Source organism: Nelumbo nucifera, chromosome 1 (genome assembly GCF_055504915.1).
Source record: "Nelumbo nucifera cultivar China Antique chromosome 1, China Antique-T2T, whole genome shotgun sequence".
In the NCBI taxonomy this organism is placed as follows: Eukaryota; Viridiplantae; Streptophyta; class Magnoliopsida; order Proteales; family Nelumbonaceae; genus Nelumbo; species Nelumbo nucifera.
The window spans coordinates 50,239,566-50,261,234 of record NC_142649.1 but is presented as its reverse complement, the minus strand read 5'-3'; the positions used below and the strand labels follow the sequence as shown (position 1 = coordinate 50,261,234).

Here is a 21,669-nt window from a genome sequence, read left to right as displayed (position 1 = left end):
CTCCCAATGGAAGTATGTGTTAGATCTTCTTATAGAGACTAAGAAACTTGGTGCCAAACCTATCTCTACACCTATTGATGCCAACCATAAGCTCTCAGCTAATGAAGGTAAGCACTTGGTAGAAAAGGGAGTGTTTGAGAGACTTTTGGAGAAGTTACTATATCTTTGTAGAACATGACTAGACATCTCATATGTTGTCAGTGTGATTAGTCATGCATGCCCCAAAAGACACACATATGGCTATTGCAAAACAGGTTGTGTTACTTGAATGGAACTCCAAGAAAGGGTATTCTCTTCTCTAGGCAAGGACACAAGAAGCTAAAGGCTTATACAAATGCCAATTGGGCTGGTAGTATTGATGATAGAAGATTTACATCTGATTATTGTGCTCTGATAGCGAGGGACATTGTCTCTTAGAGAAGGAAGAAGCATTTAGTAGCAGTCAGATCTTCAATTAAGGCAAAGTATAGGACCATTGCACATGGAATTTCACAGTTGTTATGGCTTAGGTCACTTCTAGAGGAGATGGGTACTGCATATGATGAGCCTTTAATGTAGTACTGTGATATCCTGGTTGCAATTAATATAACTCACAATCCATATCAGCATAATAGGACAAAACACAGTGAAGTAGACCAGCATTTTATAAGAGAAAGAGTGGCTATTGTAGAATTTGTCTTCCTTCTATTGCCTCAGAGCAACAATTAGCAAATGTTTTAACCAAGTCTGTCCCTAAGGCAAAGTTACAATACCATGTAAGCAAGTTGGGCATGATTAATATCCATGCTTACCTTGAGGGGAATGTAGAGATGATGGGCCAAACAGGCAATAATTCATTATTTTTTATTTGTTTCTGTCTATGTTTATTTCTATGACTAGTGGGCCTTAGTTATTGACATGTTCTATTTCCTTTTATTATTGCTTCTAGTGCTGGCTGCCCTCCTAAGGGTATTCATGTAATTGTGTTCCTTTTACAATCAAAGAATAAAGTACAATTGTGGGGGACTGGAGAGAGGTTCTATTAAATCTCTTCCTTCTCTTCCCTTCCATCTTCTTTCTCCATTGTTTCTCTCTTTCATCTTCTTCAATCTTCTTCTTTTCTATTTTATTTCAAATTATTTGTTGTAAGGCTTACTTAATTGTTACTTTATAGCTGCTGTTAGTAGGTTGTCGGTCAGTTACTTGTTTTTTCTTTTCCTTATTATTTTGATTCTGGGATGTGCCGCCAGGGGCATACTTGTAATTTCTGATTCTTTTATGAAGTTAATATAAATAGAAAACTGGCAGCAGCCAGAAGATGACTGTTTCCTCTCAACCATACCTCTCTCTCTCTCTCTCTCTCTCTCTCTCCCCCGATCTCCATGAATCATCACATTATTCAAGTGGGATTTACATCTGTATGTACTCCTTATGTTAGCTTCAATGAGCAATTAGCTAATGTATTCACAAAGGGTGTAAATTTTTCCATAATGTTTTGTGTAGCAAATTTTGAATGATTAAAAACTATGAATCAACTTGAGGGGGAATGTGACAATTTGTACAATTAGAGGTGCAAGGATATTATAATCTATTTATCCTTTAATTAGTCACCCTAATAAAATAATAGAGTGGGTCCACTATCCCTTATGTGGTTCCATTCTATTTCATTTTGTCTCTTCTCTTCTCTATCCTTTTTGCTCTTTCATCCATTCCACCATCATTGCAGGTCTGGTTGATGTAAATATTTTTAAGAATCTAATGAATAGTTGGTCTGTAGTAGTTTTCTTGCCAATAAATAAATAAAAAGTTGACAATAAAAATAAGAAAGCAATGAAGGACAGATCTTGACTGTCCACTGGGAATGCCAAATCCAAAACAAATTTCCATATCAGAAAAAGAATTGTTTCTTTTTATGTGGCAGGTCCGCTTGTTTAAAGAAACAAAATCATGCATATGGGCAAAGGCCCCTAACTTTGCTTTTTTTTTCATTTGATATTGAGTATGTAGTTCCGTACCACCAAATTCTTCACAAAAAGGAACAACTACAACAAAACTATAGCAGGAGGAGCAATACCAAGTAAAAACGAAGAATGAAACAGAGACAATATGTTTTTGTATTGGTACCATAACAACACACCAGTGTAAGTTTGTAAGCCTTGTACATCCAAACTAAAATGTTGTATCCTAGGTCCATTATACATGGGATGTTAATACTCTCAAGGTGCAACATTACAAAATGGGTGCAATAATAACAATAACAACAACAATAATAATAGTAAGAGTACTATTACTACTACTACTATTGTTCAATTTCCCTAACAATGATGAAAATGATAATTATAATAATAATGATGAGAGAGAGAGACAGACAGACAGACCTGAAGGATATTATTCAAGAGAAAATTCCAACTTGTATTTTCCAAACTACTGCAACCATTCATGCTAATATCGCTTATGAATACCAAGCTCTCTGGGAACTGAACATCAACCAACTTCCTGCAGTCTTTGAGCTGTAGGGAACTTAAGCGCTGCAAGTTTGATAAATCTAATCTTTCAATCAATGTGCAATTATTCATGTTCAATATCTTTAAACATGATGGAAGCACTGGTAGTGATTGAAGCCTTGAACATTCTTCTAATTTTAGCCAATCAAGTCTAAGAAGTTGATTGATAGCAACAGGTAGGCTGACAAAATTGGTATTTTGAAGATTTAAATACCTTAATTTTGTTAAACTTCCAAGGTTTGATATACTTTCCAATGACGTGCAACCACTTGCCTCTAAGAACTGTAAACTTGATGGAAGCCCGGGGATTGATTGAAGCCTTGTGCAGTTGTTTAATTCAAGCCAATGGAGTTGAGAAAGGCGATTCATGCTGGATGGTAGGTTGCTGAAATTGTTGAAGCTTAGATACAACTTCTTCAGCGAGGATAAGCACCTAAGATCACTTGGTAGTGCACCTTCTGACAAATTGCAGTGCCTGAGATCTAATCTCTCTAACGAGTATGAATATGAGGATGAAATTGACAAAAATGATGAAAGCAATGACTGAGATGGAAATTTTCCAATATGTTTGCAACCGTGGAGATTAAAATATTTAAGAGATGTCAGGTTGCAAATGCTGCTGGGAAGAGTCATAAGGTTTTTGCAATCTTTTAGATTCAGGATAACAAGTTTGTTAAGATTTCCAATAGATTCATGAATCTCAACCAAGCTTGAACAACCTTCAAGGATCAATATCTCTAAACTAGGGCATCCTAAGAAGTTTGGTGTTTGCATTAGGAATTGGGAATAGCTAAGGTTAAGGTATTTCAACTTTTCAAGAACCTGCAAAAAATAAAATAAATAGAATTCTAACATGAGTAGAAATTATTTTCAAAAAAAGAACCATAGCTGAGAAAATCATAGAGATTCAGTCAAACCTTGATTCCCTCCCATACTCGTTCAACTTTGCTGTGTTGCATTTCAAGTATGACAAGATACTTCAAGTGAAAATCAGCTGGTATAAATTTCAAAGCAAATCCATTCCAGCAAAGCCATGTTAGCTCCTTAGGAAGATGTTCAAAGTCCCCTGTTAGGTGTACATTATTAAGTTGGAGCAGTCTCACTTCCGTCATCTTCACAAATGCTTCAGTACCAAAATCTACATCAGTCAAACTACAATAATTTTCTAGGATGAGACCTCTAATTACTTCGGATCCCTGCATGAAAAAAACATAAGATAAAGCATAGCTAAAAATTTGTACACACCTAAACATTTAATATACATATATACATGCACACACATGTATATACAAGCATAGTAACAAACTATAAACAACTTAAGGTATGTTTGGTTCGCAGGAATAGGGGTCTGGAATCTGAATTGGAATGTCCAATTCCAGTTGTTTGGTTGGGTGGAATCAGAACTCAATTGCCATTCCTGGCAAAATGGCATTCCTGCTCCCTAAGATTAAGAATCCCATTCCAACCAACCAAAAAGGAAAAGAAAAAGAAAAAGAAAAAGAAAAAGGACAAAGACAAGCCCACGAATAATATTAAATAATAAAATAATATTAAAATAACATTTTAAGAACAAAGTAATAAAATAAAATCAACAATAAAACATTAATAGAAAAATATTATTACTAATATAATAATAATAAAAAATTAGCAAAATAATATTAATAAGATAATAAAAATAAAATAATAAAACAATAAAGAGTAAAAAATAAAATTCCCAATTATGAACCAAACAACATCAATTGGAATCCAATTCCAATTCTCATCTAAACCAAACAGGTGGGGGGAATAGGCCATAATAATTCCAATTCCAGCTGCGAACTAAACAGACCCTTAAATAGGGGTCTAGATTTTTACGCACCAGTCAAACCATAAGTCCAAAGAATCCAATCAAATCCAACCTAAAATTGTGTTTGGTTGGTTGGGTTCAGCTCACCAATGAAAGTTGTAAACCCAAGGTTCAAAATATTGCAATGTATCATACCATAACAAATGATATGCGTCAGTTTTTGAACCCACCAAAATGCCATACAAAGGGATTTAGGGGTTCTTCATGTTTAAAAAACCCCTCCCTAACATGTTTATCATTAAAATATCAAATTGAAAAATAAAAAAGTAAAGGAGTATTGGCCCTTTGAATTGTGATATGCAATTTTTGGGTATCGTTAATGTTGATACTTTGAACCATGTGTACACCTATTGGGTTTGGGCATAGAATTTTCATTGATTAGGACCATTCATTGGTTGAGAACTATGGACTTCTTTCATACCTGGTCCTTTGATGATATTTGGAGAAATTGGATAGCGGTGGCTAATAGCCATACAAGGAAGGACAGGAATCTGCAGTGCAGATCTTCTCGCCCGAAGGATGGATAAAGTTGAACTTTGATGGCAGCAGCCAAGGAAACCTAGGCCCTTAAGGGATTGGAGGGGTGCTAAGGGATACGGAGAGCAATATCTTAGCCTTGTTTTCAGGCCCCGTGGGAATAGGAGACTCTAATAGAACTGAAATTTTAGCGGTGGTACAAGGTATACAGATTGCAGAACAATTAGGAGTTCAGCACTTAGTAGTGGAAGGAGACCCTCAAATTGTTGTGGGATGGCTGACAGACCCAGTTTCAGCTATGTGGCAACACAGAGATTTATTGAGGAAAGTCAACTGGCTTACAAGAGACATGACTGTTACCTCTCATTGGGTGGGAAGATCAGAAAACACCTTAGCAGACAGGTTAGCTAAGCAGGGGGGCCACAAGGGAAAATTTATTTTGGCTGCTCTATAATTTTACTTCAGGCTATTTGTTTTAATTTGGTGTAATAGTTTTTGAAGAGGTAACAGCTCGTGTCTCTTCTTGGGTTGCCTTTTTCTGAATTAATAAATTATCTTTATTCATCAAAAAAAAAACCCTCCTATCCAAACCACACATCTGAACATAGACCATGAAACTACTGTAGCAGCCCTCTTCCGTCCATTGATTAGAGGATTTCCTACCAGCCACCTAAAACCACCACACCACAATCAATCGGAGGCATTAAAACCTCCAGAAAGAAAAAAACAACCACTCCTTTTCAGCCTTTTCGCCAAACTCCAAGAAACCTAAGAGAAATCTGCAAAATACTAAACTAGGGTGCACAGAAGACTATATAAATCCGAACTAATTTAACCTAGCTCTGATACCATGATAAAGTTCATATCTGTATATCTGTTAGTTTCATAATAAGAGAGATAGAAAGAGAAGGAGAGAAGAGAGAGGAAGAGAGGAGAAGAGTGAAGAGAAGGAGAGAAGAAAGAAAGACTGGTTCGAACTAGAGAGAGAAATCTCACCTCTCTAGTCGGCCAGGTTATATTTATAGTTTTCTATATTAAACACAAATTGATTCTTGTGCCCCTACTTAAGTATGGGACACAACACTTAACTCAACATTACACCTCACCTCATACAAAACATAAACAAAAAGACTAATCTACCCCTATATAGTCGACACTAACATGTTATAATCCTACTCTTTGTCATTCCTTTATACTTCCAAATGTGTCATTCTTTGAAAATGTCCCTTATTCATCTATAGTTGGGCCTTCCTCTGCATGTGATTTGTGCCCTTTCCCTTCCTCTTCTTGTGGCAAAGTTCCTTACTAGCTCCATTGGTTGAGGTGTCTACACAACCATCGATTCATAGGATACACTCATGGTCCTCATGGAATTTTTTGCCCACTCCGACTTCTTCACCATTAGTAGATGCCTCAAATTTAGACTTGTGCATTGCTTTTCAAAAAGGTAAATGTGCTTGTATTGAACATCCCATTTCACTTTATGTTTCCTTTGCTCATTTATATCCTTCCTATAAGAATTTTTTTGTGTCTTCTTTCTTCTATGGTTGTCCCTAGGTGGGTGCATGAAACCTTTCTCTCATCAAACTTGAAAAAGGCAAATTTCATGCTCTTTAGTTTAATCAAGCATGGGACCTCACTTCTCTTCCTTTTGGAAAGAAAACAACTGGTTGTCAATGGGTGTATATGTTAGACAGTGTATGCCCTTAGCTCCAATAAGAATGATGTACATTATGACATTTAATGTAAATGAATAAAGTACATATTTGATTCATGTTATTATGGTGTGTTTCTGTGTAATACCCTTAAACTGGACACTTATGAGACTCGTGTTAGTTTAGAATCTTCACAGTCGTTGGATAGATCTAGGGAGATTTATCCTGCCAAGGCTGACACTAATGTACCGCCAAGTTGGCTTGGGGTGGCTTGTCTCAACTGCCAAGGTGAGACCTGAGGTACATGCAGTGTGGGTTTTCTTGAAACCCTAAACCGGACCAGAATTCCAGTATTGCCCTAGACCTTGGAGATAGATGGGCAAAACTGGAATGTTACACCTGACTCCTAGACTCGATTATTATACTGCACTAGGTGTCGGATTGGGCTGTCTTTGATATACCAATCAGTGAGATCCTTAAAGGGGGTCAAAACCTGGGTATGTTGGGATAGTCCAAGAATTCATCTGTGTGGGTGATCATAGTGACAGATCAGCCCCTTTGTCAGACAAAGTGAATGATCGAGGATGCACTCTCTCTGATGAAAACCAAAACTGCTGGCAGTCGATTTCAACCGTTGAAATTTGTTTTTGCAACATATATTTATATAGAGATATACTTATATCTATTATGGTTTCAAAATGTTTGCAAAAGGTTTAAATTTGTTTTTGCAACATATATTTATATATATTATGGTTTCAAAATGTTTGCAAAAGGTTTTAATTCCCGGGATCCATATGAGTAGAGAGTGTAGCACTGTACCTTGCAGTTGAGGGAGAGGTCCTCTCTTGTCGGGCAGTGTTTGATCATTATGGGCTGAGAGGTTAAGTGTAAGACCATTGAGGGTAATACCTGATGGGCTAGTCTTGCATCTACCCACAGTCCTTGAGTTTTTATAAGGTGGCTTGACCCAAGGACCATTTAGTGTAAATGTTGGGCCTAATAAGAGCCCATGGTGATGGACTCAGGGGTTCACTGTTTTATACAGTGAATTCGGCCAGGCCTTGTAATAGAGGCTAGGCTGAACCCATGTGGTTGATGTGTAGATCAATGTTTGGGTCCCACACCATACAAGGATATCCAACTGGGCAACAATTTGGAGGACTAATGAACACATAGACTTAATGGGCCTAAAGCCCAATTTGAACTGGCTTAATCTGATTAATTAAAGAGGGGTGGATCTGGGATTTAAATCAGTAGATAGGATAAGGGATTGTCCCTATCCACTCAGAGAATCAAGATCCAAATAGAGATTTGGATTAAGAAACTCCTAATTAGATTAGGAGGGCTGATCTTTATCTACAGATAAGATAAGGGATTATTCTTATCTCTTAAAGAGAGTCCTGATCTAAATAAAGATTTGGATTAGGAAACTCCTAATAGGATTAGGAGATGCTCTCCTTAAGGCTATAAATAAAGGAGGAGGCAAAACCTCCAGAAAATCCTTTAGTCTGCTGATACAAGAGAGAAGATAGAATACAGTTGGACTGCCTTTGTCTTTTGCTCTTGCTTCCTCCTACTACTACTGCCATACCAGTTCGATCTCCACCTATAGGAGCGATCAAGAAAGGTTCTTAATATCACCTTTTGGCAGAAAAGGTGATCTGAAGTCGTGCTCATTACCCTCCATCGAATTCTTGTTGAAGAATTTGGTTCTTACTGAAGAACCACCTGCTGATTCTGCTCCACCCTACACTGTGACATCTTTAGTGAGAGCAGTCTTTGGCATTCTCCTTGGGCGTGAACACCTTCGTTGGGGATTACTACTACTCCGTATCAGGTATATCCCTCTCCTACTCTTTTGGTTTCAGATCTGGTTTGGTTTGGGTTCAAGATTGATCCTTGAAAATGCAGTTATCTAAAATAGGGTATGCGATTCCCACGTGGGAGAGAGAAAAATTTTTGAAATTTCGCCCTACCTTCTTGTAGGGTTCGGCTATCCATATGATGGATCTCTCATCCCTTCAGTATACAGTGAAACATTGGGTTGAAGATAGTGCAGAGCGGTATAAGGCACATCTAGTGATGAAAGGATATCTAAAAAAACCTATGACATTGACTATTCTAATATACCTCCTCACCAATTGCTAAAATGGGCTCTATTTGTGTAATTATTTCTCTAGCTGTCCACTTTGGTTGGCCATTGTTTTAATTGGATGTCAAAATGCCTTCCTCTATGGTTCCCTCAAAGAGGTATATATGGAGCAACCTCTGGGGTGTGTTGCTTAGGAGGAAGCAAGGGGCTGAAACAGTCTCTAAGAGCTTTCTTTGGGAGGTGTAGTAATGCGATACAACAGTTTGAGATGAAGAAGTGCAGTGTTGATCACTCAATGTTTAGTAGGGATACCTCTTCCAAAACGATTGTCTTGGCCATATATCTTGATGTCATTACTATTACAAGGAATGGTATACAAGGGATTAAAGAATTGAAACAGTTTTTGCAAAAACAGTTCTAGACTAAGGGCTTGGGGCACTTGAAGCACTTCTTGGGTGTTGAAATTTCAAGGTCAAAGTGGGGAACCTCCGTTTCACAAGAGAAAGTACATGCTTGATTTGTTGGATGAAACAGGTTTATTAGGAGTAAAACCAATGGTACTCCTATAATATGAAGATGTCTAATTGTGAGGGAGACCTTCTAGATGACCTAGGAAGATACAATAGACTAGGGAAAACTCATCATCTATTTAACCATTGAAAGGCCAACTGTTTCCCTTAGTGTGGGGTTGTTAAGTCATTTCATGCAAAACACAACGGCAGTTCACTGGGAAGGCATTGTTAGAGTTCTACACTATTTGAAGGCAGTTCATTGAGAACTATCATTGGAAGGATATACAGATTTTGATTGGAAGGATCAATCACCAAAAGGAAATCCACAACTAGGTATTACACTTCCCTAGGAGGAAATTTGCTCACTTGGAAGAGTAAGAAGCAAAATGTAGTTGCTAAAAGTAGTGCAGAGGCTTTGTATAGAGCCATGGCTCATGCTACATGTGAATTGATGTGGTTCAAGCAGTTTCTAAAGAAAATAGGAATAAAAATTCCATCTCCCATTAAATTGTTTTGTGACAACCAAGCAGCAATGCATATTTCCTAATAATCCAATGTTTCATGAGAAAACAAAGCATATAGAAATAGACTACCACTTTGTAAGGGAGAAAGCTGTCAATGGAGAGATTGTTACCCCTTATGTAAAGTCAAAAGATCAGCTAGCCAACCTCTTCACCAAATGCTTGAATCATGCATGATGAAGTATATTTGTATCAAGTTGGAGTTTTATGATATATATACTCAAACTTGAGGGGAGTGTTTAATTATAGTTATTACGTTAGAAGGGTCAGTTTAGTCTTTACTTCTTATTATCCTTTTGCCAGTTCTTTTATTATTAAGTGAGGGCACTCTTGTAAATTCAATATTTATTAAAATAAAATAAAAGGTTGGGCGGCAGTTGAGATTAGTTACAACAATCTCCTCTGCCCTCCCAGACATGGTTCTTTTCTTTCTTCTCTTCTATCCTCTCCTGTTCTTCCTTCTTCTCTACTATTTCAGAACCATTTCGTATTATTTTTCACATTATTTAAGAACTGTTTAGGTCTGTTCACAGTTTTAAATGATTTTCTGATGGAGCTGTTGATAAAGACAGAACTGTGAATGGCCCATTTAGGCCCATTAAACAAGTGTATACCAGGGGACCTCACAAGATGGCCCATTATGGCTGATAAGGCGGGTACCGACATCTATAAATAGCCCATGGCATAATGAGAAGGTTATTGAGCCATTTCCAGGATTTCTCTCTCTCTCTCTCTTTTCTGATTTCAGGAGGCAGAGTCTCCCTCGAAGAAGACTCCTGTGGTGAGCAGGTTCTCATCATTTTCATTGCAGAAAATAATTATAATGGATGCATTAATGATGTTTTAAACTCATTGTTTTGATAAATATGTTTTAAACTCATTGATAATAATAATTTTTGTCAAAATTAATTTTTCTTAATTTTTAGAAAAAATGAAAATTAAAACAATCATTTATTTTATATATTTTAAATGATTTTCATGTTAATGAAGAACCATAAGATGGATCCATCAATGACCTTTCAAACTCATTGATCCAACAAAAATTTAAGTTGTCTTATAGAGAGCTTTTAGTAGATTGGAAGCTCAATCATTGTTTGATGTATTATTAGTAAAGTTATTTATGATATTTATGTGTTTTAGACTCCTGTTATTGTTGATTATAATCTATCTCTTCATACAAACTATCAAAGTATGCATTTCTTATATTTTTAGACCTTAATCATAGTTATTTCTTTTACAAATGAAAGAAATTGATATTAATAGTGAAACAGTGAGCATACAAATAGTGATACCCTGTGTATCATAATGAAATTGAAATAACTATGACCTTAATCACATGGCCCGTTTGGCATGTCTTTCCGTGTGGTCTTTTGGCTGTTTACAAGCTAGGAAGACTGATTTTCGGTCTATTTCCGTTTGGCACGCGAAAGATCTAACCACCAAAAGACGCGAGAAGCCCATTTTGGGCTGATTTTGGGAAGCTCCAAATGAAGCTTCTCGTATCTTTCGCATTTTTATCTTGTGCGCATAGACACACGTCTGCCAAATGTGCTTCGGGCTGCTCAGATCTTCATGCAAAAGCTCAATGTGTCTTTTACATATCAGAGCTACCAGAAGATCTTCCCAAAAAAATGCACCAAACGGGCCCATAGTTATTTCAACTTTAGATTTATTGTTATCAATATATTTGTAGGATTTTTAAGAGTTTCGCCAATGTATCCAAGGACATCCATATCTTTCCATCCATGTGTATCCAAAGTGCATAATGATACATATCCTATCAACGCATACCAATACAACATGTGATACCAATATTTTGAACCTTGATTGAAATTGTCAAGAGTCATCTTTGAATTATTGTTTGCATAGTAAATGTATTAAAGTCTAATTTTGGGGGGAACTTTAAATAGGAAAAAAAAAGAGGGATTGTATATTGGCTCTCACCTTGTGCTTTCCTAGCACATGAACAATGTCTTCACTAGACCACAATCTGGTACGCCTTCCAGGATTTCTTGGTGATTCTTGCCGAACAATTTCCCTCCCCATGTCTCGAATCTGATCATGCATCTTCATCTTGTTTCTGTTCTGTTTTAAGAGAGACCTCTGAATAAGATCAGTTATTCTTCCCTCTGGATTGGAATAATGACCTTCTAATATTCTAATTACATGGTGTTTGTCCATTCCAATAAAAAAGCATGCAATATCAAGGAATACTTCCTTGTTGTCATAATCTAATGCATCGAAACTTGTTCTAAGTTTTCCTTGAACGTCACCATGAGGAATTTTTTTTAATTTATCTAATTCATTTTCCCATAAACGTGTGCTTGTTATGTCACATAGATGAGAACCCCAAACCTTGAGAGCTAAAGGAAGCCCTTCAACATAACGCACAACATCAGTTGATAGATCAGAGTATCCTTCTATGGGGTGCTTCTTGTTGAAGGCATGCCAACTAAAAAGTTCAATAGATTCATCATCATTTAATGCTTTAACCTTGTATTTTCCATCAACTTGAAGGACATTCAACAAATGATCATCCCTAGTTGTTATGATTATTCTACTTCCCTTACCAAACCACTCATGATCTCCAGCTAATTTCTTTAGTTGATCTATCCCATCCACATCATCAAGAACTAGAAGAACCTTTTTAAAACGAAGCCTTCCTTTGATTATACTAGTTCCAATAGCACAACTTCCAATATTTAGATCTTTTATCATCAAGATATCCGAAAGAAGTTGTTCTTGTAGCTCAACCCGACTAACCCAGCTCCTTGAACGTTCTCTAACATCTTCAAGAAAGCTGCTACCTTCAAAATTGTTGAAGATTTGGTTGTAGACTGCCTTGGCTATGGTTGTCTTGCCTATTCCACCCATACCCCAGATCCCTACTATGCGAACATCATTTGATCCAAGATTTAAAAGAGAGCACACATCATTTACACGTGAATGTATTCCAACCGGGTGATCAACAACATCCAGCGTTGTTTTGTTTAATTTCATCCAAACTTCATTAACAATTTTTTCTATAAACTTTGACTCATGCCTGCCAAAAGTAATAAAAGGAGGAACATAAAGATGTGGTTAGTTGGAACAAGCAAAGAAACCACAAAATAAAAAAAAAAAACACATGAAGTAAATCTGATGAACTGAAACTTTGGTTACCAATACGAAACATGCAAGTAGAATCCTGAACAGAAATGAGGAAAATTTTGGTGGTCATGAGGGTTCATAGGGTTTCTTACCTAGAATTTTTGAGATAAATGACTGTAAATCTACATATTGACATGCCATGGTCATGAAATTGGTTGGACAAGAAATACATGGAAATTTTATGAACTAACATATTGTAGGATATCATAGCAAGAAGTTTAGGAGCATAGATTGTATTGTCCAGAAGAGAGGAGAAGAGAGAAGAGAGATTTGAAAGCCAAAAATCTAAGCTGGTGGCGCCAGTTTTAGTATTTATATTAGGGTGATCATAAACATATAAAAAGAGAGAAAATTACAATAGTACCCTTGTAGTACTAAACTGAATATAATAAACAGCCTTTTAACACTCCCCCTCAAGTTGGAACATAGATGTCAATCATGCCCAACTTGTCACATAGATCATTATGCCACAAGTTATGTAACCCTTTTGTGAAGGTGCCCATGAATTGGTCTTCGGAACTGACATAGGGGGTATACACTTTCCCTTTGACAACTTTTTCAATGATAAAATGTTTGTCTACCTCAATGTATTTGGTTCTATCATGCAACACTGAGTTAGCAGCAATGGTTATGGTTGCCTTGTTATCACAATATAAAGTCATAGGCCCATCAACTATAATTCCCAACTCATTCAACAAATTCTTTAGCTACATAATTTCAACCACTCCATGAGACATTGCCCTATATTCAGCTTCAAAACTAGACCTAACCACCACATTCTGCTTTTCACTTCTCCATGTGACTAGGTTCCCTCCCGCAAAGGTACAATAGTCATTGGTAGACTTCCTATCATTCAATGGTCCTACCCAATCTGCATCGATATACACTTCAACATTCAAATGCCCGTGCTTTTGGAACAATAAACCTGCACCTGGAAATTTCTTAAGATATCTTAGAATTCTTTCAACTACTTCAAGGTGGGTGGTCTTACGTGCATGCACGAATTGACTAAGAATACCCACTACATAAGCAATGTTTGGTCAAGTCATAGATAGATATAGCAATCTTCCTACAAGCCACTAAAATTGCTTTCATCCTTAATGAATTTACCTTGACAATCACCTAATTTGTGATTAGGATCAAGAGGAGAATCAACAGGTTTCACTCTCAATTTCCCTATATCCTATAACAGATCTAAGACATACTTTCTTTAGGAAATGAAGATACATTTTTGTGAGCAAGCAACTTCAACTCCAAGAATGTACCTTAAAGGACCTAAATCTTTTACCTCAAATTGAGTAGCGAGAAATCCTTTCAACTTTTGAATTTCATCTTTCCAATCACCAGTAATAATTATATCATCAATATACACTATCAAGGCTGCAATTTTTCCTTCCCCTCTTTTCACAAACAATGTGTGATCAGATTGACACTACTTGTAGCCTTTTTGTTGTACAACTACATGAAGTCTGCTGAACCAGGGTCTTGGTGGTTGTTTCAGGCCATATAATGACTTTTTCAACCTACACACATTTTGTTCATCGCCTTGAACCCGAAAACCAGGGGGTTGTACCATGTACACCTCTTCTTCAAGATCACCATTTAGAAATACATTCTTGATATCGAGTTAATGAAGGTCTGAATCAAGGTTAGAGCTGTTGCCATCTTCTAACATCATGCCCTTTTGTTGTGAAAATTTGGGAAAAGATCTTTAGTCTTTTGGGGTACAAGTGGAGGAGGCCTTTGCAAATCGGGGGAGCTTTTCGACCTTAATACTTTCAAGCAGCCTAAGAAAAGAGAGAGTCTTATGGAGGTGTGTGAGGGAGGCTTTAGTTTGGATAGTTTGGGAGGAAAGGAATAACATAATTTTTAATGACAAAGAAAGGGATAAGGATTCTATGTGGGAATGTCTATTTTTTATAGCTATTAACTGGGCTAAAGCTATGGACCTATTCTCACTTTTCTCCTTTGATGACATATGGAGAAACTGGGAACTAGTTGTTAAAGCTTCTTCGGTTAAGGACAAACCTGTTGTAGCCTAGAAGCCTCCGGAAGCAAGTTTTACAAAACTAAACTTTGATGGAAGCAGCCTTGGTAATCCTGGGCCCTATGGGATTGGGGGAGTTTGTAGGAATGCAGAGGAACAGATAGTGGCTTTTATTCTCTGGTCCAATTGGAGTGGGGGATGCAGTTAGTGCAGAGGTCCAAGCTATTTTACAAGGGGCTCAAATTTCTAAAGAGTTGAACCTCAAAAATCTGGTCATAGAAGGAAAGCCGAAAGTGGTAGTTGGGTGGCTAAAAGAACAGGAGACAGCGGCTTGGCCTTTTGGGGGCGATGAGAAGATTCGAATGACTAACTTCTAATATAACAGTCAGAATTCAGTGGGAGAGAAGATTGGAAAATGGGTTGGCAGACCTACCATTAAGCAAGGGGTGAATAGGAGTCAACTTTTCTAGGCTATACTGTAATTTATTTTGACTTTTGAGGCAGCACCTCATGCCTCTTGAGGAAACTAAATGATGTATCATTTGTAAACCATTCTTAAAAATTTTTAATGAAATGCTTTCTTATTCGTCAAAAAAAAGATTGGCTAATGGTTTGGTAGACACTTTAGCCAAACAAGGGATACTAGGGTTCATTTGTTGTGGGTTGTTGAAATTTTTATGTTACATGTGAGAGTTTGAATCTCACTGCTCTCCTTTCCTATATTTCTTCTGGATTTTAATAAAATTCTTCTTTTATCCATCACAAAAATTATTTCTAATTAGAGGAGGTAAATCAAAGTTATGGCTTTATAATCCCCAAGGTGAAGAATCCAGAAGAATCCTCACAGTACAGACTTATTTGCCTATGCAACACTATATTTGAAGTAATTGACAAAACTTTAGCAAATAGGTTGAAAGGAATTTTGGGAAATTTGATAGGGCCAAACCAAAGTGATGTTATTCCCAAGATAGGGGATATATATATATCAGGGGTTGTTAGATAATGTATACCCTCAACTCCAACCAATACCAGACTGAAATAATCTAATGTTTATTATTGAATGAAATCAGAAAATTGTTATTTCATGTGTATTTTGGTATGTTTATGTGGTTTACCCCTTAAATTGAACAATTATGATACTCATATTAGCTTAAAATGTTCTCAGCCATTTGACAAACTTAGAAAATTTATCATGTTAAGGTTGACACTATTGTACTACCGAATTGGTGGAATAGTTTGCCACAACTATTAGGGTTAGATCTAAGGTATAATGAGTGGGTGTTTAGTGAAACACTGAACAAGGACAATTTCTAGCTATTACTTGGATGGGAAAAATTAGGATATTGCACTCAACCCCAAACTTGATAACGATACTTCACTAAGTGTTGGATTGAGCTGTTTTTGATATGCCAACCAATGAAATCCACTTAGGGTCAAATATTTGGATATGCTGGAGCTGTTTGAAATAACACTCAAGTGGGTGATCATTGTGATAGGATCAACCACTTTGTCAAGCAAAGTGAATATCTTAGTTTACACTCTCTCTAATGGAAGCCTAAAACTATCAGTAATGGATTTCAAATTGTTTTGATATCAATTTGCAAAATGTATTTATATCTATAAATAGTTTAGTCTATAAAAGGGCTTGCAAAAGGTTTTAATCCTAGGATCCATCTAAGTAGAAGGTGCGACACTGCATCTTCCAATTAGAGAAGAGGTCCTTTGTGGGCATTGTACTGATGTTATTGATTGAGAGGTTAAGAGCAAGTGTTTGGTTAGGCTAAAACCTAATGGGCACTTTTCTTAGGTTAAACCATTGGGTTTGGGCTCATAGGATGTTTTTAAGTGTTAGACCAGTTCTAAGCCCAATAAGATTAGGTTGGCAGTTCACTAGGTCTTACTAGTGAATTCGGGCCATGTGTTTTAATGCATGAGCCAAACCCATATTGTTTGATTTTGGGAGCTTAGTGGGTCCTCCATACAAGGTTCAGGCCAAATTGACCAATCAAATAAATGAGAAAATAAGATTGCTTAATAGGTTGAAATAAACTCCAGCAAGACTAATTTGATGAGACGCTTACCTAATTTCACAATGAAGTTATTTAGTTGGAGTATATAGGTAGAATTAGGAAACTACCTTTTTCTCTCACACACCTAATTTGATTAGAATAATTTTCTAATTCAGTTATAAATCAATTGGGAAACTCCTTTTAGGACACTAAAAGTGAAGCTCTATTTAAGATAGTGTAGGAGATTAGAGAGAGAAAATTATCACAAGATTATCTACCCAAAACCTAGTTTGACCAAGACTGAAAGGAGGCTCTTTTTTTCTCTTTCCTTTTGTGTTTTTCCAGAAAAAACATCAACCTTTGAGTGATAAAAAGCTGCACAAATTTGGATATTGGATCCGTCCAAAGCAGTACAAAAGATCAACATCGAGTTCTCACTATTGTGATTGGATCGAACTCCAATATTGAGCTGCACCATCTTCAGCTTTGGAGGGCGATTTCAGCAGAATCCTTGGGCATGTTTCACCACTTTGGAGCTGCATTTGTGGCATCTGGATCAGGTAACATTCTACCCAATCTCTAAAACAAAATTTTATAGTTATGCTAGACCGGTCCTAGGAGAGAACACTGTTCTCTCATGGAAATTTGATTTCCTCTATGTTGGGCTGATTCAGGATTTAAAAATTGAACCTTTCCACCCAGAAAGGTTCGACCTTTTTGAGTTAGGAACAGCCCATTCTTCAGGGTTAAGGCTGCATACATCTGTCCCTCCCCAGACCCTGCATTAGCAGGAGCCTCATGCATTACACTGCCCTATAGGGGTAACAATAGAAGCTTTAATGTAGGAGAGAGCTATACTTCAATGCAATTCTAGCACGAAAATATTTATACTATTGAAGAATTTGTTGGCTGAGGAATTGAAATGGAATGAAATATTTTCGTCTCAAAAAACAAGGATAAATTAACTCAAGTGAGGTGAACGAAACATTACCTTCAATTAGGAGAGATAAAAATACAAATCGGTAGAGATAAAAAAGATAATGTGGACTATTTTCAAGAACATAGCTTAGTGGCAAAGAAGTTTAAAGATTCCTCTAAAAATATTTCACTCCCACAAACCTTGGTGGTAGTTAGGAAGTAGGAAACATTCTTCATGCCTCTAAATTTGAGAGTTAAAGAGAATGGTTTATAAGAGAGTGTTATGGACACACCGCCCGGCAGTGCACTGCAGCGTAGTCATAGGCAGCAGCACACACAGAGGGCCGCACAACAGCACGCACAGCCCGACAGCGCCGCACAGCAGCCCGGCAGCGCACCGCACGCACCGCCTGGCAGCGCACCGCACGCACCGCCTGGCAGCGCGCAGCACGCACCACACAGCAACAGCACTAGGCAGCAGCACGCACCGCACGGCAGCAGCACTAGACAGCAGCACGCACTACACGGCAGCAACACGCACCTCACGGCAGCAGCACTGCGAGACACACGAACCGCCGGCAGCAGCAGTAGGGTGGGGCCCACACGACAGCTCATCAGGGTGGGTCCACACTTATCTTACCACATCAGCTCTGCTCACCAACTCGCTGCTAGCTTCACCATTCCTTATCCCTTATCCCTTATCGCTTATCCTTATCTTATCTTATCTTCTTAAGTAAGAGTTGTGTTACTATTAGGAGTAGGTAATTATGAGTTTGAGTTTAAGTTGGATTACCCTAGCCTAGCCAAATCCAACAAGGAATTTCCTTCTGTAATCTCCTATTTAAGGAGCCACGAATTGAAATAAAGGCATTCAGTTTTCCAGTCAAGAAAAGAGTGAGGAGAGTTCGGGTGGTCTCTTGGACAAATCACCCATTCGGAGAGTTCGGGTGGTCTCTTGGACAAATCACCCATTTGGTTTCCACAATAGGTTCTGCACGCAAGGGAAGGTGCAAGGGAAAGCAGGGCTTTCTCCCCGTGGATCGACCCGTGACGAGATCCTACGCGCGGGCCCATACCATTCTGGTATCAGAGCCAAACATCATGGGCGATATGGAGCAGCTATCATCCAAAGTCCACGAACTGGAACATAGTCTAGCAGAAACCAGCATGGTGGTTCGTGAAGTCAAGGAAGATGTCCGGGAGCGGCGACGCCTGCTGGAAGCATTCCTCTCCAACAAAGAAAGGAGTTCTGAGGGAATCGCCAATACAAATAGTCATCGTCCAAACTGGGCAGAGGCATCCAGCGAACAGCAGATCGCTGCCCCGACAGCCGCAGTTATTCCCAAGTATAGCCGTTTGGAGTTTCCCTCATACAGCGGCAGGGGCGACCCACTGGGATGGTTGTACCGCTGTGAGCAATTCTTCCGTAATTAGCGCACGGAGGAGAAGGACAAGGTCAGCTTGACCGCGTTCCACCTGACCGAAGAAGCGCAGCTCTGGTTCTACCGAGTGGAGCAGGAGGAACCAGGTCTTAGTAGGGATCAATTCAAGTCATACTGCCTCCTTCGGTTCGGACCCCCATTAACAAACAACTCCTTGGGGGAACTCATTAACCTCAAGCAGACCGGTACCGTAGCAGAGTATCAGCGGCAGTTCCAGACCCTTCTCGTCAGGGCCTCTTCATTACGCCTAGACCAGCAGGTGGATATGTTCACAGCTGGTCTAGCCAAACCCCTGAGAGTTGATGTAGAGATGTAGAGCCCACCTAACCTGATCACGGCAATGAATTTAGCCCAAGCCTTTGAGCGCAAACTGCAGTTTAGCGGAGGGCCGTCCAGCATGGGATACCCAGCAGCGGCTTGGACAACAGGGAACCACTCGGAATTTAGCCCAAGCCTTCACTGGCAGCCAACAGGGAACCACTCAGAATGGCTCCATATCTAGCAGCCAGCCCAGAACGGAAGCTAGAGACAAAAACCAATTCCAGATCAGCATCCAGTGTGGAGAGCAACATCGGCACACCCCCTATTAAGCACTTGTCCAGGGCTGAGATGGCAGAACGCAGGGCGAGGGGGCAATGTTTTAATTGCGATGAACTCTACTCAGCAGGGCACAAGTGCAAGAGACTTTTCTGCCTCCTGGTGAAACAAGAAGAAGATGAGGATGAACCCCTCCATGGGAACCCGATCCAGGAGGGCAAAGCCATTCTACCTATCCAGGATTCCTTTGACGGTGTTTTCGGCACCCAATTCGAGCTTGAGGGTAAGCTCGTAGTCCAGGAGGGGTGTGATGTTATGGACAGACCACTCGGCAGCACACTGCGGCGTAGTCATAAGCAGCAACACGTACAGCAGGCCGCACAGCAACACGCACCGCCTGACAGTGCGCAACACCCACCACCCGGCAGCAGCACTAGGCAGTAGCACGCACCGCACGGCAGCAGCACTAGACAACAGCACGCACCGCATGGCAGTAGCACTGCGAGATGCGCGCACCACCCGGCAGCGCACTGTGGCGCAGTCAAAGGCAGCAGCACGCACCGCCCAGCAGCAGCACTAGGCAGCAGCACGCACCGCATGGCAGCAGCACTAGACAGCAGCACGCATCGCACGGCAGCAGCACGCACCTCACGGCAGCAATACTGCGAGACGCGCGCACCGCCGGGAAGTAACAGTAGGGCGGGACCCACACGATAGCTCATCAGGGTGGGTCCACATTTATCTTTACTGAAGGGGATGAGAGATCCATCCCATGGACGCCCAAAGATTGCGGAATAAGGGGCGAATTTCAAAAAATTTCTCTCCCTTCAACTGGGAATCACATTCCCTATTTAGAAAATCATATTTTCAATGATCATTCTTGAACCTTAAACTGAACCAGATCTGAACCAAAAGGAATAGGAGAGAATTATACCTGATACGGAGAAGTAGTATCTCCCAATGGAGATGTTCACGCCCAAGGAATGATCCAAAGACTGCTCCCACTGAAGATGGCGCAGTGCAGGATGGAGCAGAATCAGCAGTGTTCTTCTCCAAGAACTCTGTCCTTCGCAAGAATCAGCAGGATGGCACGTGAGCACAGTTTCCTATCAATTCTTTCTCAAAGAACTGATGTCAAGATCGAATCTTGACTTCTCCCACAACTGGAGATCGAACTGGCAAACAGGGTGACAAGAACAGGGAGGCGGCAAGAGAGTATTCGCAAGGTGCAGAATTCTCTCTTCTTGATTTCAGCACTAAAGGAAATCTGATGTGTGTCTCCTAAAGGCTGCCGCCCCCTTCTTCTTTTGTTAACCTAAAAGGATCAGCTCCTAATCTCATTAGGAGCTGCTTATCCAAATCATATTTGGATCAGCCTTCTCTTCAGGTGATAATGATAAACCCTTATCTTATCTGCAGATTAGATTAGCTTTCTCCTAATCTCATTAGGAGGTTTCTAGATCTGAATCACATTCAGATCTGGACTCTCTGAGTGGATAGGGTCAAGACCCTATCCTATTTGCTAATCCATCTCAGAATTTACCCCATTATTAACTAAATAAATAGCCCAGTTTGAAATGGGCTTTAGGCCCATTAAGCTTATGTACTCACTTAACCTTCCTAACTGCTGCCCAGTTGGGCTTCCTTGTATGGCGTGGAACCCAAGCATTGATCTACACATCAGCCACATGGGTTCGGCCCAGCCTTTGTTGCAAGGCCTGGCCGAATACACTGTTAAGGACAGTGCACCCCCTGAAACCCATCAAATGGGCTCTATGGGCCCAACACTTACCTTAAATGGTCCCTGGGCCAAGCCACCTTTTAACACCCAGGGACTGTGGGTAGATGCAAGATTAGCCCATCAGGTATTATCCTCAATGGTCTTACACTTAACCTCTCAGTCCTTAATGATCATACACTGCCCGACAAGAGAGGACCTCTCCCTCGGCTGCAAGGAACAGTGTTGTACTCTCTGCTTCCATGGATCCCGGGAATTAAAACCTTTTGCAAACATTTTAGAAACCATAATATATACTTTTA

At 39.3% G+C, this 21,669-nt stretch overlaps 1 protein-coding gene across 4 annotated transcripts in view; it reads right to left on the bottom strand.

Annotated features, from left to right (window-relative positions):
• The window catches only part of LOC104587523 (disease resistance protein RPV1), a 55,444-nt gene that overhangs the window by 30,873 nt on the left and 2,902 nt on the right, over positions 1–21,669 (bottom strand). For all 4 annotated transcript variants that reach the window (XM_088896703.1, XM_010245171.3, XM_088896704.1 and 1 more), the window contains exons 2-4: positions 11,531–12,629; positions 3,401–3,679; positions 2,358–3,305 (exon numbers count right to left, since the gene is read on the bottom strand). In XM_088896703.1, coding sequence (XP_088752829.1) covers positions 2,358–3,305; positions 3,401–3,679; positions 11,531–12,629 — 2,326 coding nt within the window. The remainder of the gene's footprint in view (positions 1–2,357; positions 3,306–3,400; positions 3,680–11,530; positions 12,630–21,669) is intronic.